Here is a 20,470-nt window from a genome sequence, read left to right on the forward strand (position 1 = left end):
CATTTTCTATGTCCAGGCAGACATAGAAACATGTGTTATAAGCACAATGTATATCATATCACAAGAATAGATAGGTGGTTGTTAGGAGTGTGGAGTCTGGATCCTCACTAGGTTTGAGTTCTGATTTTATCACTTATAAGCTATGTGATGTTGGGCAAATCAGTTAGCCTAATTGTGCTATAAAATGGGCTGATGATAAACATAACTCATAAGGTTGACATGAGAATTAAAGCCAAATTAATCTATGTTTAGAGCTGGTAACAGTGCCTAGTGCCTGATAAGGGCTCCCTGGCTGTTTGTTAGCTGTTGTCACTGTTGTCATCGTCGTCCCTCACAGGCACCCTGTGGTGGTTAATTTAATGAGTCATTACTAATGCAAACCCTGCAAGGTAGGTTCTATTATTGTCTCAATTTTACAGATAAGAACATTGCCATCTGGGGAGGTTGACCAGATTCACAAAGTCAAGACGTGTGGCAGGTCCCTAGCAACTGGTTCTAGAGTCTGGGCATTTCATGCTGCATAACACTGCCACATGGTGTAACAGCAGCTCCCAGAATAATTGTCCGCAGGTCAAACATTTACATACTATGTTCTTTCCCCCCCCCATTGTCCTCATGTCAGAGAGGCTTGATTTCCCCCACTAATTGCTTTTCAGTTGAGCAGAAGTAAGAGTCAGTAGCAGGAAGAACTTCCCCATACAATCAACTAGGCAGGAAGAGAATGGAGCTGGCATCTCCTGAGCATCTTCCACATGCGAAGCGCAGAGACTCACACTTTGCAAACATCTTGTTTCATCTTAACAGCCATCCCCCTGGGTATACGTTACCCCATCTTACAGATGAGGCAACCAAAGCTGATCTTGCTTGAAATCACAAAGAATGGGTCTGACTCCAAACCTTTTCCCTCTGGCCTAACCTGCTAAATTGAATGTAAAGAGAGTCTATTGTGAACTATTTTGTAAAGTATTCTTCAATAATCATTATCTAATTTGCTTGTTTAAGAAAGGCAGAGGGTCTGACTTGAAAGTGATTTCATGGTTTCACCCTGGTGAGGTGTGTTCTCTACTCTTCTTTCCTCCAGAGGAGATCTGTACCCTCGTCATCGCTGAGACTTTCCCTGAAGACGCAGGGATCTTTACCTGCTCGGCAAGAAATGATTACGGCTCAGTAACCAGCACTGCGCAGCTGGTTGTCACCTCAGGTATGTGAGGAGTAAGAAATGATGGGTTCTGCCCCCCAGCACTCAGTTGGTGTGCCACAGCGGAAAGAACTGTCCCCGGAGGAGAGCTCAGTCCTTAGGAATGCTCGCTGCCACTCCGGGGGTGATCCTGATGGCCAGTGTTTCAGAGGCAAACAGAAGGCTTTGGGGGAGGGGGAGTGAAAGTGGAGATGAAAAAGGAAAAGATAATGATAATGTATCAACCGAACACATGCAGGGCTATTTTTTTAAATCATGCAGTTTTGGTCTTGGAAATGATGGAGCTGGCTTCCTAACATCCTCATGCTAAGCCTGAATCATGCTCACATCAGAGGCCACCTGGGGATGGGAGGCGTTGTCACTATGCTCAGCAGCCCCAACATGAGAGGAGACACTTGTACAAATAAATCAGTGTTTAGTCCACGATTGAAACTTCTGAAAAAGCAGTATAAGATAAACCTAGCAGAATTCAGAGAAACTGTAATATCTTAGATATCTAGTTTCACTGATAGTAACTGACATGAGACACTAAAGCAATATACTGTTAAAATCAGTATTCAAAACTATCTGGATATTTTTTTAATTCAGAAGTTTACCGCTAGTGAAGACAACGTGAAACAGCTTTTTCCTTTATTTTAGCTTCAGTTTGCTCTTTTCTGCTATAACTGATTTGCTATACCTTATTTTTATTTCTTCATCTCTGTTATTTATTTTATAGTAATTTTTAAAATATCTCTTTGACCAAGCCTGCCACATAGTGCACATGATAGGGAATCAATAAATGGGGTTTGGGGCTGAATTTGTTGGAGAGCGCAACAAATTGCACTTTGATTTCTTTGGAAGACGGAGCTTGGTGCTAGGGGGCAGCAGAGGCACAACCAAGACTGGGTTAGGGAGCTTAGTGTGGGAATTGTTACTGTGTCTTTATCTTAAGAAATGTGGATGCTCAGGCAGAGCTGATGAGCCTCAAAATTACTTCCCTAAAGTGCCCCAAATTCCTGCTCTGTGGTGAGTTTTGGCACCCAGTTCTATCAATTACAGTTGAGCATCATCTTTAAAATAACAGACTGACCAATCTCTGAGGGAAGGTGGGGGAGGAGGCAGGAAGAGATTAACCAAAGAATTTATATGCATAACCCATGGACGCAGACAATAGTGTGGTGAAGGCCTGGGGGGGGTGGAGCGGGGAGGAGGGAGGTCAATGGGGGAAATAAGGGGGACATCCGTAATACTTTAAACAAGATTAATCATCATCATAATAAATTTAAAACAGAAAAATAAAAACAGAAAAAATAAATAAAGGCACCTGAGGGAATTGAAAGCTAAAAGAGAAAAAAGAAAGGAAGGAAGGAGGGAAGGAAAGGGGAGGGGAAGGGGGAAGGAGAAGGGAGGGGGGATGGGAAGGGGAAGGGAAACGGAAAAAAAGAAAAGAAAGGAAGAAAGAAACGTAAAAGTTCACCGTCATGAGTGAGCAGTTGATTGAGTGAGTGCTATAAGTGTGCCGGATTGGAGCTGCAGAGTGGGGCGGATCCCAGTATTTTGATTCTGAGTTGGCTTGAGGACTGTGCCATCACATGGCCACAGCAGTTGTTCAGTACTCCAACAGTGTGACCCAACCTCTAGACTCAAAGCCTGTGTGGCAAAAATTGGCATTTTTATCTGGGGTAAATCTACTATAAGCCAAACATAATAAATACTTCTGAACTATCCTTCGTTCACCTTGGTTAGCACTTTTGAGTGCATTCCAGGAGCTCTGCTGGGCTTTGGGCAAAGTGAGAAATCCAAGGAAGACATGACCTTACCTCAAGACACATTCAGTTTATTGAGGGTAACAACAACAACAAAAATTGTGTGTGTGTGTGCATGTGTGTGTGTGCTTGCGCGTACTGAGTTATAGCTGTGGCAATCATCTGAACTGGAAAAAAAATTATGAGATCATAAGATATTTCCCTTAGGCTCCAAAGCTTTATTTAGCTTTAAATAGAATGAATATTCATTGCTGATCCCATAAAACCGTTAGAGCTTGAGCTAATATCAGTAAAGCTCAGATAGGATGTTCAGTCGGATCCATGGCTGAAATGTGAGGACAAGGCATTATTAATTGATACTGTTTGTACTGTCATTTTTTAACTAAGATCTGTCTTGAGCTCTTGCTTGAAATTTGTTAATGAATAGGTAGCTGGCTTCCCACTTGTGGGCCATTCAGGAAATGAAACACGTAGCAGTCACCCAAACAAGCTGGAAAGAACCAAGCCCTCCAGCTGGCGTGGCTTCTGCGTCAGATGCGAGCAGCACAGCTACCTCTTCTGTAAGAACAGGGTACAAGGGATCCTCAGACGATCCATAACAGTGTGAAAATAACTGCTGAATAAGTGTCATTGTATAATTTGGTTCCCTCTCTTTCCCTTTCCTTAGCCAACACTGAAAACTGTAACTATGACTCCACGGGCGAATCCAACAATGATCATTTCCAGCACTTTCCACCTCCCCCTCCGATCTTGGAGACAAGTCCTTTTGAGTTGGCTTCAAAGAAATCAGCTGAGGTGCAGCAGGTGAAGAGCCCCGAGCTGGGACACGGCACGGCCGCCCTTCAGATGCAGCTCAATTCTGCAGAGAGGGACACGGACGGCGTGCGTCCCAGCCACGGCCTGAACGGGCTGATGAACGGCAAGGCTGACGGCAGTCAGTCTCCTCCAGCACCAGCTGTCCTGCTGTCGCCCACCAAGGAGCCTCCGCCTCTGCTTGCCAAGCCGAAACTGTGAGTATTTCTGCATGGTTTTATAGTACTTTCCATACCCCTGCTAAATTGCCTCTGTGATCAGCGACAACTTTTTGCCTGGACTCAGCTAGGTGGCACGTTGCCCCTTCTGCAGGCAAGCCATCCCTGGCCGACGTGACTTTGCTACCAGGTGGGGTCTTTGAAAAAATACAAAAGATACCTAAAAAGAAAGAAGGTAAATGAGAAGCTTGGTTACCTCTGCCCTTTGCTAAAAGCTGTAACTGCTTTCAGCTGTGAAAATATCTGTGCTCTGCGTCGCCTTCCAATGTACAGCAAGGATGTGGCCGCTCCCCAGAGGTGACGGGCAGGGGGATCTACTTTGAGCTCTCTATTAAAAGCATTTCCCAGTGTTTTAAATGTAAGAATCAGTAAGGAAATCTGATATAGATAAGCACAGGAAGACTAAAAGCTGAGGATGGAAACTCATTGTACAGAACCTGGGGAGGGGAATGACACCAGAGATAACCAGGCTTGTCAGGAAGGAGAGCACCCTTCACAACACGACCTCCTAGGCTTTGGAATTCCATGTGACTGCCCGTTTTCACAAATACCAGCTTCATACTTTATTTCCACTATTTTCTTAGGGTGATAAACCTCGCATGAGCTGTTTCCATTGGCACTCCATAGCGGAGAGTTGTTATGAATGGAGCCATTGCAATGTCCGAGAGAGGCAGAAATCAGTTCCCTCCTAAGGTTCTATCATAGCATAACAGACCTTGAATTACTGCCCTGATAGAGGTCGGTGGAAAGGTCAGAGTCGTATAAAATGTATACATACTCGATGAGGTCACATTTCCTTGGGAATGAACGCGCCGGGATCTAGGAAAGCCCCTTAGATTTTCCCATGATGTCTGATGTTTTTGATTTGGGGCAGGAAAGATGACTTCAGGATAGGAGTTATTTGTTTCTCTGATACCGAACAGTCTCTTTTCTCTGTCACCAGCTCGTTTGTTAGAATATCTTATATATTTGCATATCACTTTATTGTTTACCAAGTGATTTCGTGAACATTATTAGACTAATGAAATAAATCAGCCAAATGAACACCTTAAGTTAACAAATGGGCAGACAATTTTATAAAAATAGACTTCTGGGCAATCTTGTGTTATTGCATTTTCAAAAATCTGTCTACGCATTTAATTCTTATATGCCACCCGGGCTCCGTTTTCAGGCAGTAGGGCTACTTGTTTTGTATACAGTAGTGTGAAAGGTGCCAGGTGAACATTTAATACCTATGCTCCAACTCCACTGAGACTCTGAACAGGTAAAATGAGGTCAAAAGTGGCAGTCTTAAAAGAGATTTACACTCATATGGCTTCAACCCATAAAATTAATTGCCACTGCTGACCTTTTGTATCTTTGCATTTTGAATATGTATTTGCAGTGCTTTTAATGAAACAAGGGACCTGTTCTCCTGGGGAAGAAAGGGTGAATGTTGCTTAATGACTAAGACTTGACTGTGCTCTTGATTAAGTGACCTGTATCCACCGTAATGGCTGTCATAAATTAGATGTAAATCACAGGAGAGCAATGGAGGAGCTGTTAACAGGCATTTCAGTCCTCCTTATCTCAGGAGTTTCAACAGCTCCTCTGCTTTTAGCTCCGCTTTATGGTGATGCTAGTGTGCATATTGGGGGGTTGGGGCATGTCTGCAAAACACAGACAGAACAATCCTGTGGTTATTAAGAGGATGAGTAGCTTAAGCACAAGTTTGAAGAGTGACATCATGATTTGCTTATTAGTCAGATATTCAATATAAAATAAGATATAGGAAAAACAGACTTTAGTGTTTGAGATCCATATAAAGGGGGTACTTACTCTTGCCTTCATGAGGAAATTTAGGGAAAGGCAGAGCACCTAATCACAAAACCTGGTAGCTTAGAAGTAACATTTACTGGTACCAGGTTTTACCACTGTTTTCTTTTTTCAAATCTTTAGGCATTTAAGTATATCCTTAGAGCATCATTTAGCAATTTTCATATTGTATGCCTGCCATTTTCTAGGTAGAAAATCGTATGTGATGAAACTTTAAAATATATATTAATTGTAAAATTTACTTAGGATTTATACTACTTTATTGGCTTTTGTTTTCATTACAAAGTAAATGCACTTTGATGTGACAATTTAAACAATACCGAAGCAATTAAAGAAAAAGTTAGCTCTCATTGCTTCTCCCCTTGCAAGCTACCCTCTTGGAGTAACTGACTTTACTGCTTTAGTCTGAGGTCTTCCACTACTTTCTCTATTATCACGGTCTTTTCTGAAAACGTTTGCTCATTGTTTTAAAAGAGGAATGTTGTTGAATGACATCTGCCAGTCATTTAGGATGGCATCTAAGTTATTGGTAATGAATGACTGTAGGTAACTGCCAAGTAAAATTCTTTCACACGTCTTTTTATTTCTTTTTATACATTGGGGGGAAATGAGATTTTGCCTCTTATGGTTGTCAATGAAAAACTGTGGATTGCTCTAATCTTTTCTCATTAGCCTACGATTTTATTTCCCTTCCTAAAAGGAGAGGTTTATAACTTGGGAATTTATGACATTTCATTCATCTGAATCATTTGTAACCAAACAAATAGGAAACAATTAGGAGGGGGCAAATAATAGGAATTAAAATATTGATTCTTGCAATAAGTTAACCTGAAAAATGGTGTTTGATTTCTCAGATTCCTGAAAAAAGAACATTTTTTAAAAAGAAAATCTCTTTGTATTTTTTCTCTCTCAAATAGCTCCAATACTGATCATGGAAAGGGGAAAAAAAAGAAAAAGACTAAAATGAAATGATAGAAATGTCACAAATTCCTTTCTCTAACAAGGTCCAGCCATCACCTTCTATTGTCCAACAGAAATCCTTACCAATGGCCTTGTAACCTTCCCAGACTCCAGCTGGGTCTGTCATACCTGTCCTGAGGGTGAGTTCCTGGCTCAGTATCAAGAAGGCATCTACTTTAGTTTCTGCATCTCCAAGCATCTTTGTCCCTGACACTGTCCCTCAAGCATAGTTAAACATAATTACATGTGGGCCGCTTGACAAGTGTCAGTGCCATGCACACTGGGTTTGAGGAATGCCTACCACTTGCTGTGGGACCAGAAGTGCACTTAGACACTGCACAGGAGAAAATGCATAAGTAAGAGTTATTTATGTGACTAACACAATCTCCTGTTACAGTGCAGAGACAAGAAGCAACCGGTACTTAAATCAGACTTCTTATCAGAGGAAAAGAGAAAGGAACAAACATAAACCCAACTTATGAACTATTTGTTCTATTATTTGCCTTGTTTGGAGTGCACCAAATAAGTCTGGTGCCTCCCACTCTCTATAAATCTTGCCTGAAGGTTCAAAAGAAATATTTTTTCAGTTAGGGCTCGCTGCATGAATAGGAAACAAAATCCCTGCTTTTCTTAATTCTTATAAACTCATTCATACTGTGTTATTAGGGATTTTATGTGTCACCCCCGTCCAGTTCTTTACTTTGTAGCCAAAGTAAAGCTACATCTTCATAATAATAAACATAACAAGCACAGTAATAATGCTCTGTGTAAAATCACAGACGTGTACTTGCCCTGCACATGCGGGGGTGAGAAACGATGTGTTTAAGAGACAGGAGAGAAGGAAATAGCAAACTGTATCGCCCTCTTTATCAGTGACTTAGCTGGGCCGGGCTCACTATATTTGGAAGTTCTTTATGGTTTCCTCCGTGCTCCTGGACACAAATTTAAGCACGAGTTGTTCCCTTGCCTGGAATGTTCTACTCCCTGGAATGTTCTGCTACTAATGGCTGCCTCCTCCTCGCTTGCAACTCTCAGCTTAATGCCACCGCCTTTCCTGGCCACCCAACCTAAAGCAGCCGCCCAGCCATTCTCCAATAAATCAGCCTCTTTAATTACCCCATGGCAGGTAATTCTCATAGTTTCTCACTTACCTGCTTCTCAGTTTGCCTATTGTCTTCCCCCACTATTATAATATAAGCTTTTTGAGAGTAGGGGCCTTGGCTGTTTGTTCACTGCCCTTTCTCCAGGGCCTAGACCAGGGCCTGACAAAAGGAATGATCAGAAGCATTTTGCATGAATGAAGCAAGAGCAGATCAAGGAGGAAGAAGAGAAAGTTCTCCCACATCTAGAGCAACCCCATTTGTTCCGCTTAACTTCGAGCCTCGATTTACCTCACCAGTCCCACCGTTTTCCCACTCACAATACTTTTAAGATTGATATTGTTTATCTCATGAACTAAATGAATATGAAAGAATTAAATAAGAATCCCATGGGAGGCGGGGGGGGCGGGGTGCAAGGAGCCTAATATATGGTGATGGAAGAAGATTTGACTTCGGGTGGTGGGCACACAGTGTAATATACAGATCTCATATCATAGAAGCCTACACCCGAAACCTATATGATCCTATTACTGTCACCCCAATCCATTTAACTTTTTTACAAAATGGGGAAAAAAGAATCACTTGGGATAGAAAAGTTTGTCCAACCAAGTTACTTAATTTGGGAACTCTTTCAGCTCCTTCCTCATGTCTCCTCTGTTCTCATTTGATTAACATCTTACTTTAAAACACTGTGGAGAAAATGAGATTATTTGGAAGGTCTAGGAGGACGTTTTCACTCTCTAGTACGGACTTGCAATGTCAGTTGGCCACAGTACAATCAAACTATTTCAAGGTGTGTGTACTTGACATGTTAACACCCCCATCAGATGCCAGACTTTTGATGAAGGGCTGAGAGCTTCTGTGCTACTCCCTTCCTGTCCTGTTTATGTTGGACGGCTGCTCAGCCTCCAGCGTGTGACTTGGTCAGTGTAACTCAGAAAGTGGAACATTTTTCCATCCTTTAACCTCTACTAGTTAGGGTTCAAGTTTTCACTCTATTACTGTTTGACATTAGAAAACACATGGTTTCCTGGGTTCTCTTCTAGTATAAACCTTACCTGGTAGATTTAAATACACATACACACAAGCGTAAAGGCAAAAGGATGCTAAGGCAAACGATTTGGGGCAAAATAAGTAACAAAGGTCAAAGAAATGTCACCATCAAGCAGTTGTAAAGAAGTTCTTAAATATACGTAAATGTATTTAAATAACTAGCACACTTTTTATTCTCTCACTGTTAATTGAGCATCTGCCAAGTGTCGGGTGATACTGGGTGCTAAGGACCCAAAGATGAAAGAGACAAAAGCATTATCTTTGAATAGTTTGTAATCCAGTGACATCTAAGATCATTTTGGCAAGAATATACACATAAAATTCTACACACCCTTTAACATCACACAATTTTGTAGAAAGGCCAGTTCCTAAATTAGATTTGGTGCAATCCAATTGCCTTGTCTTCCCATTTTAATGTTTGGAAGATTAGCCATTCTGCTCCTGATCCAGAAAACTTAGACACCAGCTCCCATTTCTCGTTAAATGATTTTTATTATCTGCAGAGTCTAGTCAAATATCAAAGCAATTTAGTAGCAGTGAAAGTGGAAAGTATGGAACCAGAGGGGCCTTCAAAATAATATTAGGGCAAAAAGTCATTTTGTGTTTTTTTTTTTAATTTTTTACTACAAAATCACACATACACACACAAACGACACTCCCCAAACACATTGGAGAATGATAACTAAGGAATGTAGGCACAGTTATGGTCTCCGTCCCAATGCGCCTGGCTGTGTGGATATGGGCTCTTCATAAATATAATAGATGAGTTTGCATTAACAGTGTTGGTGTTGGATCACTTGGAAAACAACCCCTCCCTAAAGTGGAAAGTCCAATCAAGGAACTTCCTGAAGTATGAAACTTTTAACTAAGGATGTATTCTTCCTCATGCTTTTTTCATGTAAATATTGGCTCTGTCACTGTGTCACATTCTTAGTTATTAGGATAATAGTGCTTTGCTATGCTAGTCTCTTGGTGAATATAATGTATTAATTACATTTCCAGAAGAAAGCTGAGTCCTTGTTTTTATGGTTAATAGTCTTATGTGGTGTCTCAAGTATAGTTAGAAATACTTACAGGAACCCTAAGTACGTTGGAAGTGGTACTCAACCATCCGTAAGCGATACCATAGGCACATCTCAAATATCTGGTGCTTTCTGTGAACATGTACATGATAGGTCAATATTTCTTCCACATTTACATCTCATTTTGCCTAAATAAGTATGGGAGTGCCTTTGGTGATTATAAGGTAAGTTGAGAAATGTGGTTTCTGCTGAGTAAGGACCTTTTATTTTTAGGGGAAGAGGGGCTCAGCTCAGAGATAAGATGGAGCCACATTTGAACAGTGTGCTCAGAGGTAATGTTATGGATACGATGTCAGAATATTAACAGTTTAGTGTTAAGCCAGAAATACTAGAATCAAAATATGTGCAGCTTAACAATAACTATGAAAAAAATCAATAGAAGACTTTAACCAATTAAAATGAGTATTATACATTTAGAAGGAAATACACCAAAATGTTTTCTGTGGTTTTCTGAGTGGTAGGACTTTGAGCAGATTATAGTTTCTGTTTAACTAGTCCCTCATTTTCCAACTTTTCAACAATAATGTTTATCACTTTTATAATGACAAAGTATTATTTTAAAAGAAGTAAATACTTTTGACCCCTCTCTTTCACCCTTCCTCTTCCATAAAACCTCAGCTCATGTTGCTTGCTCTTCATTCTGGATGCTCCCTGCTGGAAACAACAGTAACCAAGCTCAGTTTTGAGCGCAGTAGGAAGCAGAACGTCCTGGCGCCGGATGCCTCACCCTCTCTCGGAGCTCCTCTCTTGCCCTGGAAGCCAGGGCCTTCAGGGTTCCATCTGGGTTTTTAGGACCCATGCTAGAAAGCCCTCCCTAGAAAAAGGCCCTGTACTCCAAAATGACTTTGCTCCCCCACAGACACTCTCCTTTAGCACCCCGTCCCCCGCCCCCGCCAACCAAAACTTCCATTCCTTCAATTTCGCGTCTCAGGTGTTAGGATAAAAGTGATACGGATAAGGTGACGTTTTATTTTAAAGCCAAAAATAAGCCAGATATTTACAAAACCAATATTTAATGTATAATCCATACAAGGCCTTCCACAGAAAGGATGAAAACCTTCCCTTAGAAACAGTGGGGAAGGAGAAAAGATATGGTGAAGGAAAATTGAAGTTCTGATTTATAGAACAATATTACCCATCAATTATGTGATGGAGGCATCTGCCTTGGCAGGAAGGATAGTTGTGGTAACTGTGAGGTTACGAAGAGTAAAAAAGGCTGAAGAGAACTAGGAGAAATTAAGAAATACTAAGAAAGGCATCATGTACTTCCTAGCAATCTTGAGAACCCACTTGAAATTAGAGAGTGAAAACTCATATTCGATTCCGTGAACGAGCATGGTTTCATGACTTTATTTCAGCCACGGTCAGCACTCGGAAGAGAGAAACAAAGGACATACATAGTTGGTGGTACTGGCAAAGTGAGGATGCTGTATTTAATTTGTCGATCATGAGACATATCACTGAAATCAGCCCCCACGCAGTGTAGGGTCCGAGAGAGAAGCAGATTAAACCAGATTAGGATTTAAGGGGAAAAGAGACTGGACTCAAGAAAATGGGAGGCATCAAGAAAACAGAAGTTACACCAACAAGGTAAATGACTCAAAGGGAGTGTGAGATAGAAAAATACAAAAGGGGAACATTAGGTGATCAGAGTGAGGACTCTGAAAGTTCAAGATCTAAAGACAGAACTCCTTCCAAGTGATAAAGGGATTTAAGATATCTGTTCGGATGGACAGTTTAAGTGGAAGCGAAGGTCACAGGAACTGTGAAGTCAAGATGTTAAAGGGAACATTAACATGGATGACTGCCAAAGTGGATGGGAGGAAACTAAATGCTAGGTACTATAAAGACATTGAGAAAAATGAGGAAATACCAAGGTGGTTGGCGACAAGCAGGGAAGAGTGATTATAGGTGGGGCGCACAGGCTTCGAAAAGAAGCAGACATGGAGTGATGCTGGCAAAAGTGTTCCAGGAGCAGCTTTGGGAAGCAAAGAGCACACGGAACCCTCCCGGTGCAGAGAAGATCTTGATGGGTTTAGTAACCTCATCAGGGAAAATCAGATCACAGTTAAGGGCAAAAGCACTTCCAGTGGAAGAGTTTGGGGAAGTGGGAATATTGATTAGAAACAGTTAAGGAATCTCATGGATGATGAAAGGGATCGAGACAAGGGACACTAAGGGATGGTTGGGGAGGGAAGAACTGGAAGGGGCTATAGGGGAGATAAGGCGAGAGAACAGGAATGTCATCCTCGGGATCGCTTGCTGTCATTTCATGAAGAGCCACTAATTGTATTCGTCTTTGGAGCTGATAGATCCATTTCCAGTGTAATTCATACTTCTTTTTTAGCCCCCTCTTGATTTCAGTTATATTTCAGCACCATGATCCACTTTGTAGTTACTAACCTCTCCTATTGAAGTAAGACCTTGAGTTGGGTTTTTATTGACCAAGGCTAGTTCTATATTTGTGTATTTTGAAACAATTCTTCTCAACTAATGAATCTGTAATCCCTATATGTTGATTTTCACTTCATGTCTACAACTGTTACTACTAGAGGATTTATGTCTGTCTCCTGCAGGCTGAAGTACATTAGGTTGCCAGTTTTCTACCATTGATTCGTTTTTTTCTGTGAATGTGTAAGTTTTCCATTCAAGCTAATATATCACCTAATGGTGAGAACATTTGTACAAGGAGGTTTATTTTAGTTGGTTTCGATTACATGTGCAAAAGCAGACTGTTCATTTTCTCAACAAACCTAAGAATGACGGTTTCCTTGCTTGACTAAAGTTGTCATTACAGACCTTGCGGATAACACTGGAGCCGATGTCGTTTTTTGAAAATCTTTTCCATGTGTGGCAAGGAATTAGATATTCTTTCATTTTGTTTTAAGAATAATGCACATGTTAAGTTAATTCAGTAAAATATGTAGGTTCTGTGAAACTGTAGATTTTTATTTCCATGGCTGGATAAATCACATATAAATTTGAGCATACAGATTCGCTTCATTATTCAAAAGGACATTTTACATTCATTGCAGTCAGAGCCTCAAACTTGGCTCTACCAGTTTCATGTTTTCTAACCTCTGTTTCCTGCTAGGATAACACTGGCTCCTCCGTTTGCCGCGGCAATTGTGAAAATACACATTGATTATTGAGGTTTTTTGATGATGCTCAGAGGCATTGCCTTAGTAAATAAGTCCATTTATTTAACTTGTATATCTACATTCTTTCTGTGTTTGCTAGGGTTCACTACTCTACCCCATCTCTACTCAGAAACCTTGAAAATGCATTTGCTCTGTGACCTGCTCCATTTCTTGAGGTCTGTTTCTCTTTTTTTAAATTTAAGTATAATGATGTATGTGGCCACAGTAGGTAGCATTTGAGGGACTCCAGCTGTGAGCCTCCTGAAATGAAACTAGTAAAACCAATGAATCACTTAAAATACTATCTAAATATTTTTACTTCACTCTATTATGTCAGGAATCAAAAAGAGTAGGTGCAGCTATCTGGTACTCTTTCTCCTCAAAGGAGTTTATAAATAGGTCAAATATAGGTAATTATATGCCTCAGCTATAATTTCAAACTTTCTGCTTTTCTAGTAATTGCCATTAAATGTGAAGGTTGTGAAAGATTTCTGGAAAGACCACAAATATGTTCTTGTCCTTGTTTCTTTTTTTGTTGAAATAGTTCATACGCCATCTGGTTTCAAGGATGTATCATTAAGTGCAATAATGTCTTCTGTAGGAAAAAAAAAAAAAAAAAAAGGCCATAAAAGACGGCCTAAGTGCAATGCAGAGCAAAGTAAAAAAATGTCTTGTTCTCCATAGTTTCAAAAATAGAGTTTGTAGCTTGGACCTCCAAAGTGGTTAAGCCCCGGTGGGGGGAGGAGGGGAGAAGGCGGGGGTTGGTTGTTAATTTCTTGCTCCAGGTGATTGTTTTCATGTCTGGTGCCCTCTTTTCCTTCATAGCCTTTGCTTTCTTCAGAGGATCCTCTACATCAGATGGGAAATGCTCACATTTATCTTGACTCCCTCACAAAGCAGCCTTCCACATGCAGGAGAGCACTGCTCAGGGTGAAACATTCTAGAATCACAGCAAGTTTCACTCCACGTTGGCTCTAATTATTCTACCTCTAAAAGCAGGATTATATTTGGTTTTGTCATTACTCAAACTTGCTGATACTAAACAGCTGCCTGCTGGAAAGAACTATAATCACGACTTTTTTTATTTTTACCAAAAACTGGCAGAGAGGTTTCTAAAAGCGATCAGATGGCTCCTGAACGACCTGTCACTTGAAAAGTTTATTTACGCAGAGAACCGTTGTCCCCATTTGCATTTTGTTGTTTTGCTTTATAACAGGGCCCCAAAAACTGCCTTTAGAAAGTGCCTTTCTGTTTTATACTCTTGGTGTTAGAAGTAAGCAATCTAAGTGGACTGAAATTCTTACTAAAATTGGAAGTGAAATGGAACAAGGAAGAGGTGTATTTTAAATGTTGTCTACGCTCTTGGTGCTTTTGGTCAGGACAGAGGACACAAGCCGAAACTGACTCTAGAGTTGGCCTTGGTGCTGCACAGGGCGTTTGCTCGCCTCCGACGCTTCACCTAATCAGCTCTCTCCTCCTACGGGGAGTACCTTGGAATGGATGAAATGCAGGCAGGCCTCGGCTCGGATCCAGCTCAGGCCCCAAACATATAAATCTGGATTTGGGTAGAATTAGGAGGGCGCTAGGGGTCCATGCCAGCCAGGAGGGATTGAAGACATCTGTCAATGTGGTGTGCTCTTGGGAGGCCATCCTGCAAGGCCCAGCCCGTGTCACGGGGCCAGGAAGGAGGTTGGCCTGTTAGATTGATTGCCATTTTCGTAAGAGCTTGAACCCTGAAAAGTGACCAAAAGTCATACCAACTTTGTGGATGTCTAGAGATGGATAAATTAAAATTTTGGATTTGTCTCTTTCTCCCAGATCCTTATCCATCTGAATTATGCACACTGAGTAGTCTAGAATAAATTAATTTCACATGATATGAGAAAATAACCATACTTTTCTTGCTGACTGCATTCCACTTGGTTATGAGCAGTGTGTCAGCTATAAATCCCAGATTGAGAGGTCATTTCGCCCTCTTAGTGTCAAACTTCCCCCTTGGTCTATTTCCACATGAAATTTATAAGAGTCAATAGCTCTTATTCTAGGAAACAAACTGCTTATTCCTGGGTTCCTGTTGAATTTAGCATGCACTTCAGTATATTGTTGAAAGGTGAAGCAGGATTATCATGGAATTTACAGAAATTGGAAAAAACCCCCGCTACACACGTTCATTAGCCAAGAGCGTTCACCTTGCTCCGGGCACTCCGCGCCTGACCAAGGCAAGTAACAGGCTGGATGCTTGTTCTCGGGGAAGCAGTGACTGTCATCCTGCGGGAGAGGAAGCAGACATGACGCACGTCTTCTCCTTCAGAAAGTCTTCATGTAACTTGTGTAACTCTTCATGTTTCACATTCGTGTGGCATTTTAAAATAAGGAATTACTTAAGTCACACCCAAAAATTATTTTAAAGACTTTGTACAAGTACAAATAATCAGTGTTAATTATTGAAATAGTTAGCAAAGATGCTGTGAGGCATTGACTCTTATTTCCCCAGTCGTGAGTTTCTGTTGCACTGAACTATGTATATCCGTGTCGGGTCTCGTTGGGGCCGTCAGTACAGCTAGTGAGCATCTTCATCATTTTCTTAAACATTGGTTTTCTCGTGACATTTTCCTGCTGTGCAAGGAGCGCCCCTGAAACGCAGATCTCCCACCCTGTGTTCCCCCACTTTCTGCTCCATTCTCGGCCAGCTCCTCTCCGGGCTCGATGCACAGCTGTTTCCCTAGGATTCCCTTCTCCATCCTGGGAGCGCTTTTCACTTTTTTTACCCTGGTTGCCCTGACTTCTAAGTGCCATGTATTTGCTCTTTTGTTTTAGTCTCTCATTTGCCAGAAGCACACCTTCCAGTGACTTTCAAAGACAGAGTGCAGGACAGACAGTTCCTAGACCCTGCTTGTCTGAAAAAGTCTTCATTCTCTCCTCACACCGAATCGACAGTTTGGCTGGATTTGGAATTATAGACTTGTCCTAAACATTTTGAAGGAATTACTTCAGATTCTTCTGGTTTCTAATATTATTGTAGGGGAGTCCAGTGCCTATCTGGTTTCCAGTCCTTTGCATATGACCTATTTTTTTTTCCCATTCTGAAAATACATAGAATATTTTCTTAGTATCCTCAGGTTTCTGAGACTTCATGATATGTAATACTTTCAGACATTGCAGAGGTTAGTTACAACAGGCTTTTTAGATCTAACAACTCATGGGTATACAGTCTGGGAAATTTTTTTACATTTTTAAATTTTCTCTCTGTTCTCTTTTTCTGAAATTTGTGTTGTTATGATGTCAGAACGCCTACCCGATGTTCTGATTTTTTTTTTCTTGCCTATTTTGTTGTGCTTTCTGTAGACCTCTTCCCCTTTGTCTTCCAAACATTCTGCTGAATTTATTTCTGTTATATTTTTCATTTTCCAAGGCTTCTTTCTCATTCCCTAAAATTTTTATGGCATTCTATTCTGTATCATGAATGCAGTTGTGTCCTTTATCTCTTTACAGGTATTAATCATTGGAGGGCTTTTTTTGGAGGGGGGTTGTTATCATTGTTCTAATTTAGCTTTGTTTCCCCTTTCCTTGCATTTTCTCTATTCTTTCAAGTTCCTTTTTTGCTTTGTATTTATTTGGGCTAAATTTCATGCTTGAAGCTTTTATAAAAAGCTGGCACCAAAAAGTTGACTGAAAACTGTATGATGGATTGGGATTTGTTAGCTAGTAGATGTCACCTTATGATTAAAAAAGGACCCCCAAGTGCTAGTATCTACAAGTCTTTTTTGGGGGTTAATCGGTTTCTTCATCGGAAAAGATTCTCAGTCTCCCTTCTTGGACAAGGGCGGATGGGACAGATACATGCTGGGCAGACAACATTCAGGAGGTGAGCAGGGAGAGGGGGATTTCATCATTTAGTAGATACACTCATTTAATTACTTATTCCCATTTTCAGTCTTTTCTTGCATCGCCATTCTGCTGTACCAGGTGTTTCTGGATCTGAAACTATGCTGGCTCCACATCCCCATAATAGAAGCTTCCTTCCTGTCTCTTTGAGGTGGGGGAGGAATGGTTGACTAGCTACCAAGGAGTTGGGGAGTGGAGCTGGCTGACCTCCTACAAACTTTCAGCCAGTCCTTTCATATTCAGCCTGATCCCTCCCTCCCAAGTTCAGAGGAATCTAGTGGTCAAGTTTTCAGTTGCTCAAATTAGCTTCCTTCCTGCCGTCAGTGACAACTCATCCATTCACTGTTTATTCTAAAGAATATACAGTTTTTCACTCCTTTACTCTAGATTTTTATTTTTTAGGATTTAAGAAAGAAACAAAAATAAGTGCATTCATTCAATCCACCATGTTTAAGTAAATGCCAATTTGTGACTTTAGAGCTTGTTTTTAAAAGAAGATGCTTTCCAGGCCAACAAAGCTGTATAGGACAGAGATAGACCCTCTACCACCCTCAAGTTAGGTGACCTTGGATAAGCTTCTCAGTGCCCCTAAGCCTCAGCTGGTGCTTCAGTGAAAGGGAACTATGACATCTCCTACTTCACAGGGTTGTGGTCACATGAAATAATGTGTTAGCACAGAGCATGCCTCAGGACACGTACTCAACTGATATTGCCTATGGTTGCTTTTGTTATTACTAAGAGAATGTTAACCATGTGCCCTTAGATGCTTGACTACCCGTATAGAAGGGTTCTGAAATAAGTAACTTGCAAAATACTACAAGTGAATTTTTCCCATGTTATTCTCCTTTCTTCTTCCTCTATGTTAAAAACGTGCTGAGGAAAATGACCTATATTTATGGAAAATCACTGACCAATTGGGAGAAGCTTTTGTTTTCATCCAAATCACCCTATTATTCCTGGAAATTACATTTAATGAACTCTAGTGAGCTAAGTATCAGAAATGGGGGTAGTGCTGATGATAGGCTAAGACAGTAGGCTGCAAACTATTGCTAGATAGCTTGTTCTGTGCAAGCGTATATGTGTAGTCATGCAGAAAACTGCTAATAGACCCATGGAAGGAGCATTTTTGAGACATGCTATACAATGATGCTAAAGACTGAACATTCATTAACTCATTCAAATGAGTTGTCTCATTTTCTTCTTTGAAAAAAGAAACAAAGCATTTTATTTTAATAACCAACTGAGATGTCACTAGGGAGGTTTTTTAAAATTCCCCAGGGCCTATATACATCTCTTTCTGTAACAAAGAAAGGTGTGAAGTAAAATATACCTAGAATTTCCATCTAAGTCTCTGGCATTGGAGAATTCCCTACTCTGTAATGTCATGGGTACAAAGAGTTTCCAAAGAATTTCTGACACACTTCTGGTCAATTCTATTGAAGCTCCCACTTTCCCTTTTCCTCTCCTATGATCATGTAATGGATTGACATAGAGTCAGTGCTAAAGTGTAAATAACTTAAAAAACAAATCTAGAGATAATCTAGAGAAGGCTTAAACCATTATATGCAGAAGAAATTTAATATGTATTGTTTGGGATGAGGCTAGAACAACCTGAATTGACAAGAAATCAAGTCGTCTTTTCTTGGAGAAAACCAATCACTCCTCTACTCTTGTCTGCTTGTGGGTCATTAGAGTTCAGAACAATGCAGGGCCTCTTGGAAATGTTATTTAAGGCAGGGAACATTAAGGCCAGGGAAAACACAGGAAAACAGTATCTCACTCCTACACAATCAGCATACCCACTGAGTTCAAAAGATGGGTCAAAACAATTGAGTACTCTCTCATTAACAGCCAAACCATCCATTCCATAAAGGCCGTCAAGAAGCCCTCCTCTCCCCACCCTAACTGTTCTTGCTCCCCCCCTTGCTCTCCCCCCCCCCCATCCTGGCCCTCACTCCCTTCAGTTCTTTTAGTACTTCCTTCAGGCAGTATTTCCCCCAGGCCACCAGTGAGAAGGAAGTAGAGTTTTAGAAGAGACTCCTCACTTTCCTGTGAGAAAGAAGACCTCTCTATTACTCATATTAACCATCTATTATAGTGAAATTAAAATGCATTGTTTTATTAACCAAGTCTGTCTCTTTTCTTCATCTAATCCTTTCATTTCTAGTATATTGTGACCAGAATTGGGGTGTCAGAAAGAGATTGGGGGTGGGGGCCACAAACTCATTCATACTTTAAAATTCCTTTTCTTTAATTGAAAAAAAAATTTCTGTCTGTTCCTTTGTTTAATTTTAATTGAGTACTGTTGCTTTGGGTTCTTCTAGTAGACTGCTTCATTGTCTATACAATCAAGAATCATGTTGGTGAAAACCACGTGAAGGGTGTTTTTTTGTTTTGTTTCGGTTTTTGTTTTTTGGATGGGAGCAATAGGTTTTAGCTTTGGGTCTATGTCCCTGATGGTTTCTGGAAGTGTGTCTTTTGGGAAAGTGGACATTAAGTCATCATTTTTTATTCTGACTTTCTCTTTCCCTGTTCCTCTACCTCCTACATTTGCAAATTACTTTTATTACCACCATGTGAAAAGTAAAGTTACTCCTACTAATAGCTGGACAGTTTACTAATAATGTTCCATGGGTTAACCCAAACTTTACCAAATGGAGATAGCAGAGAAAGACCCAGAAACTCTCTATTGATATGGTATCAGTGGAATGAGCTCTGCTATGGAAAGTCTCATCACATTTTAATTTGACTCCATTCATTGACTCAATTTTTTTTTTTTTTCATTTTCCCTTTCTCAAAAATGGCATCATTTTGTGAGTACAAAGTATTTGCCTTTTTAAATACACCCCTTAATTTTGCTATCTATACATACTTAAGCAAAACACACACACACACACACACACAGCGTATATGTGTATTGGCAGCCCAGGCCTGTTTCAGGAACTCAGAGAACTCAGGGTACAGTTGGAGTCTCTTGACCCTCCCTTCATGGTTATCAGATGACTGCAACCACTCAAATACCAAGTCCTCACACCAGTCTCCAGAACAGGAAGGATGGGGCAGAGGCAATGTTTTGTGAGGCTCTGTTTATTTTATTCTGAAGAAAATCCTTTCCAGCAGACTTTCCCTTAAGTGTCATTGACCACAACTGTATCTTGGGTCCATTTTTAGTTCCAAGAAAGGATGGGAAAGTGAGTATCTGGCAAAGGGGAGTGGGATCACATGACTGGCTGAAACCAGTCATAACATTCTTGGGGCTTGCAGAGAGCTCAATATTTTTAGGATATCCATCCATTATCTTAAAAAAAAAAAATCAGAATTCAACCTAGGTGTAGCAGGATGGCTGTTAAAAGCTAACAAGCAGTAGACTATCATTTGCCACAACATGTTTTAAAACATTCACAAAGCTTGGCTCTCAAGTTCATTCTTTCAATTACTAGTGACCTCAGTGTCAGAAA

The 20,470-nt window shown here is 40.6% G+C and overlaps 1 protein-coding gene across 3 annotated transcripts in view; it reads left to right on the forward strand.

Annotated features, from left to right (window-relative positions):
* Positions 1-20,470, forward strand: part of PALLD (palladin, cytoskeletal associated protein) — a 344,882-nt gene that overhangs the window by 170,819 nt on the left and 153,593 nt on the right. For all 3 annotated transcript variants that reach the window (XM_087816541.1, XM_087816543.1, XM_087816544.1), the window contains 2 exons: positions 1,082-1,201; positions 3,614-3,956. In XM_087816541.1, coding sequence (XP_087672667.1) covers positions 1,082-1,201; positions 3,614-3,956 — 463 coding nt within the window. The remainder of the gene's footprint in view (positions 1-1,081; positions 1,202-3,613; positions 3,957-20,470) is intronic.

The sequence above is a fragment of the Miniopterus natalensis genome, chromosome 4 (assembly GCF_054644295.1).
Source record: "Miniopterus natalensis isolate mMinNat1 chromosome 4, mMinNat1.hap1, whole genome shotgun sequence".
Taxonomy (NCBI): domain Eukaryota; kingdom Metazoa; phylum Chordata; class Mammalia; order Chiroptera; family Miniopteridae; genus Miniopterus; species Miniopterus natalensis.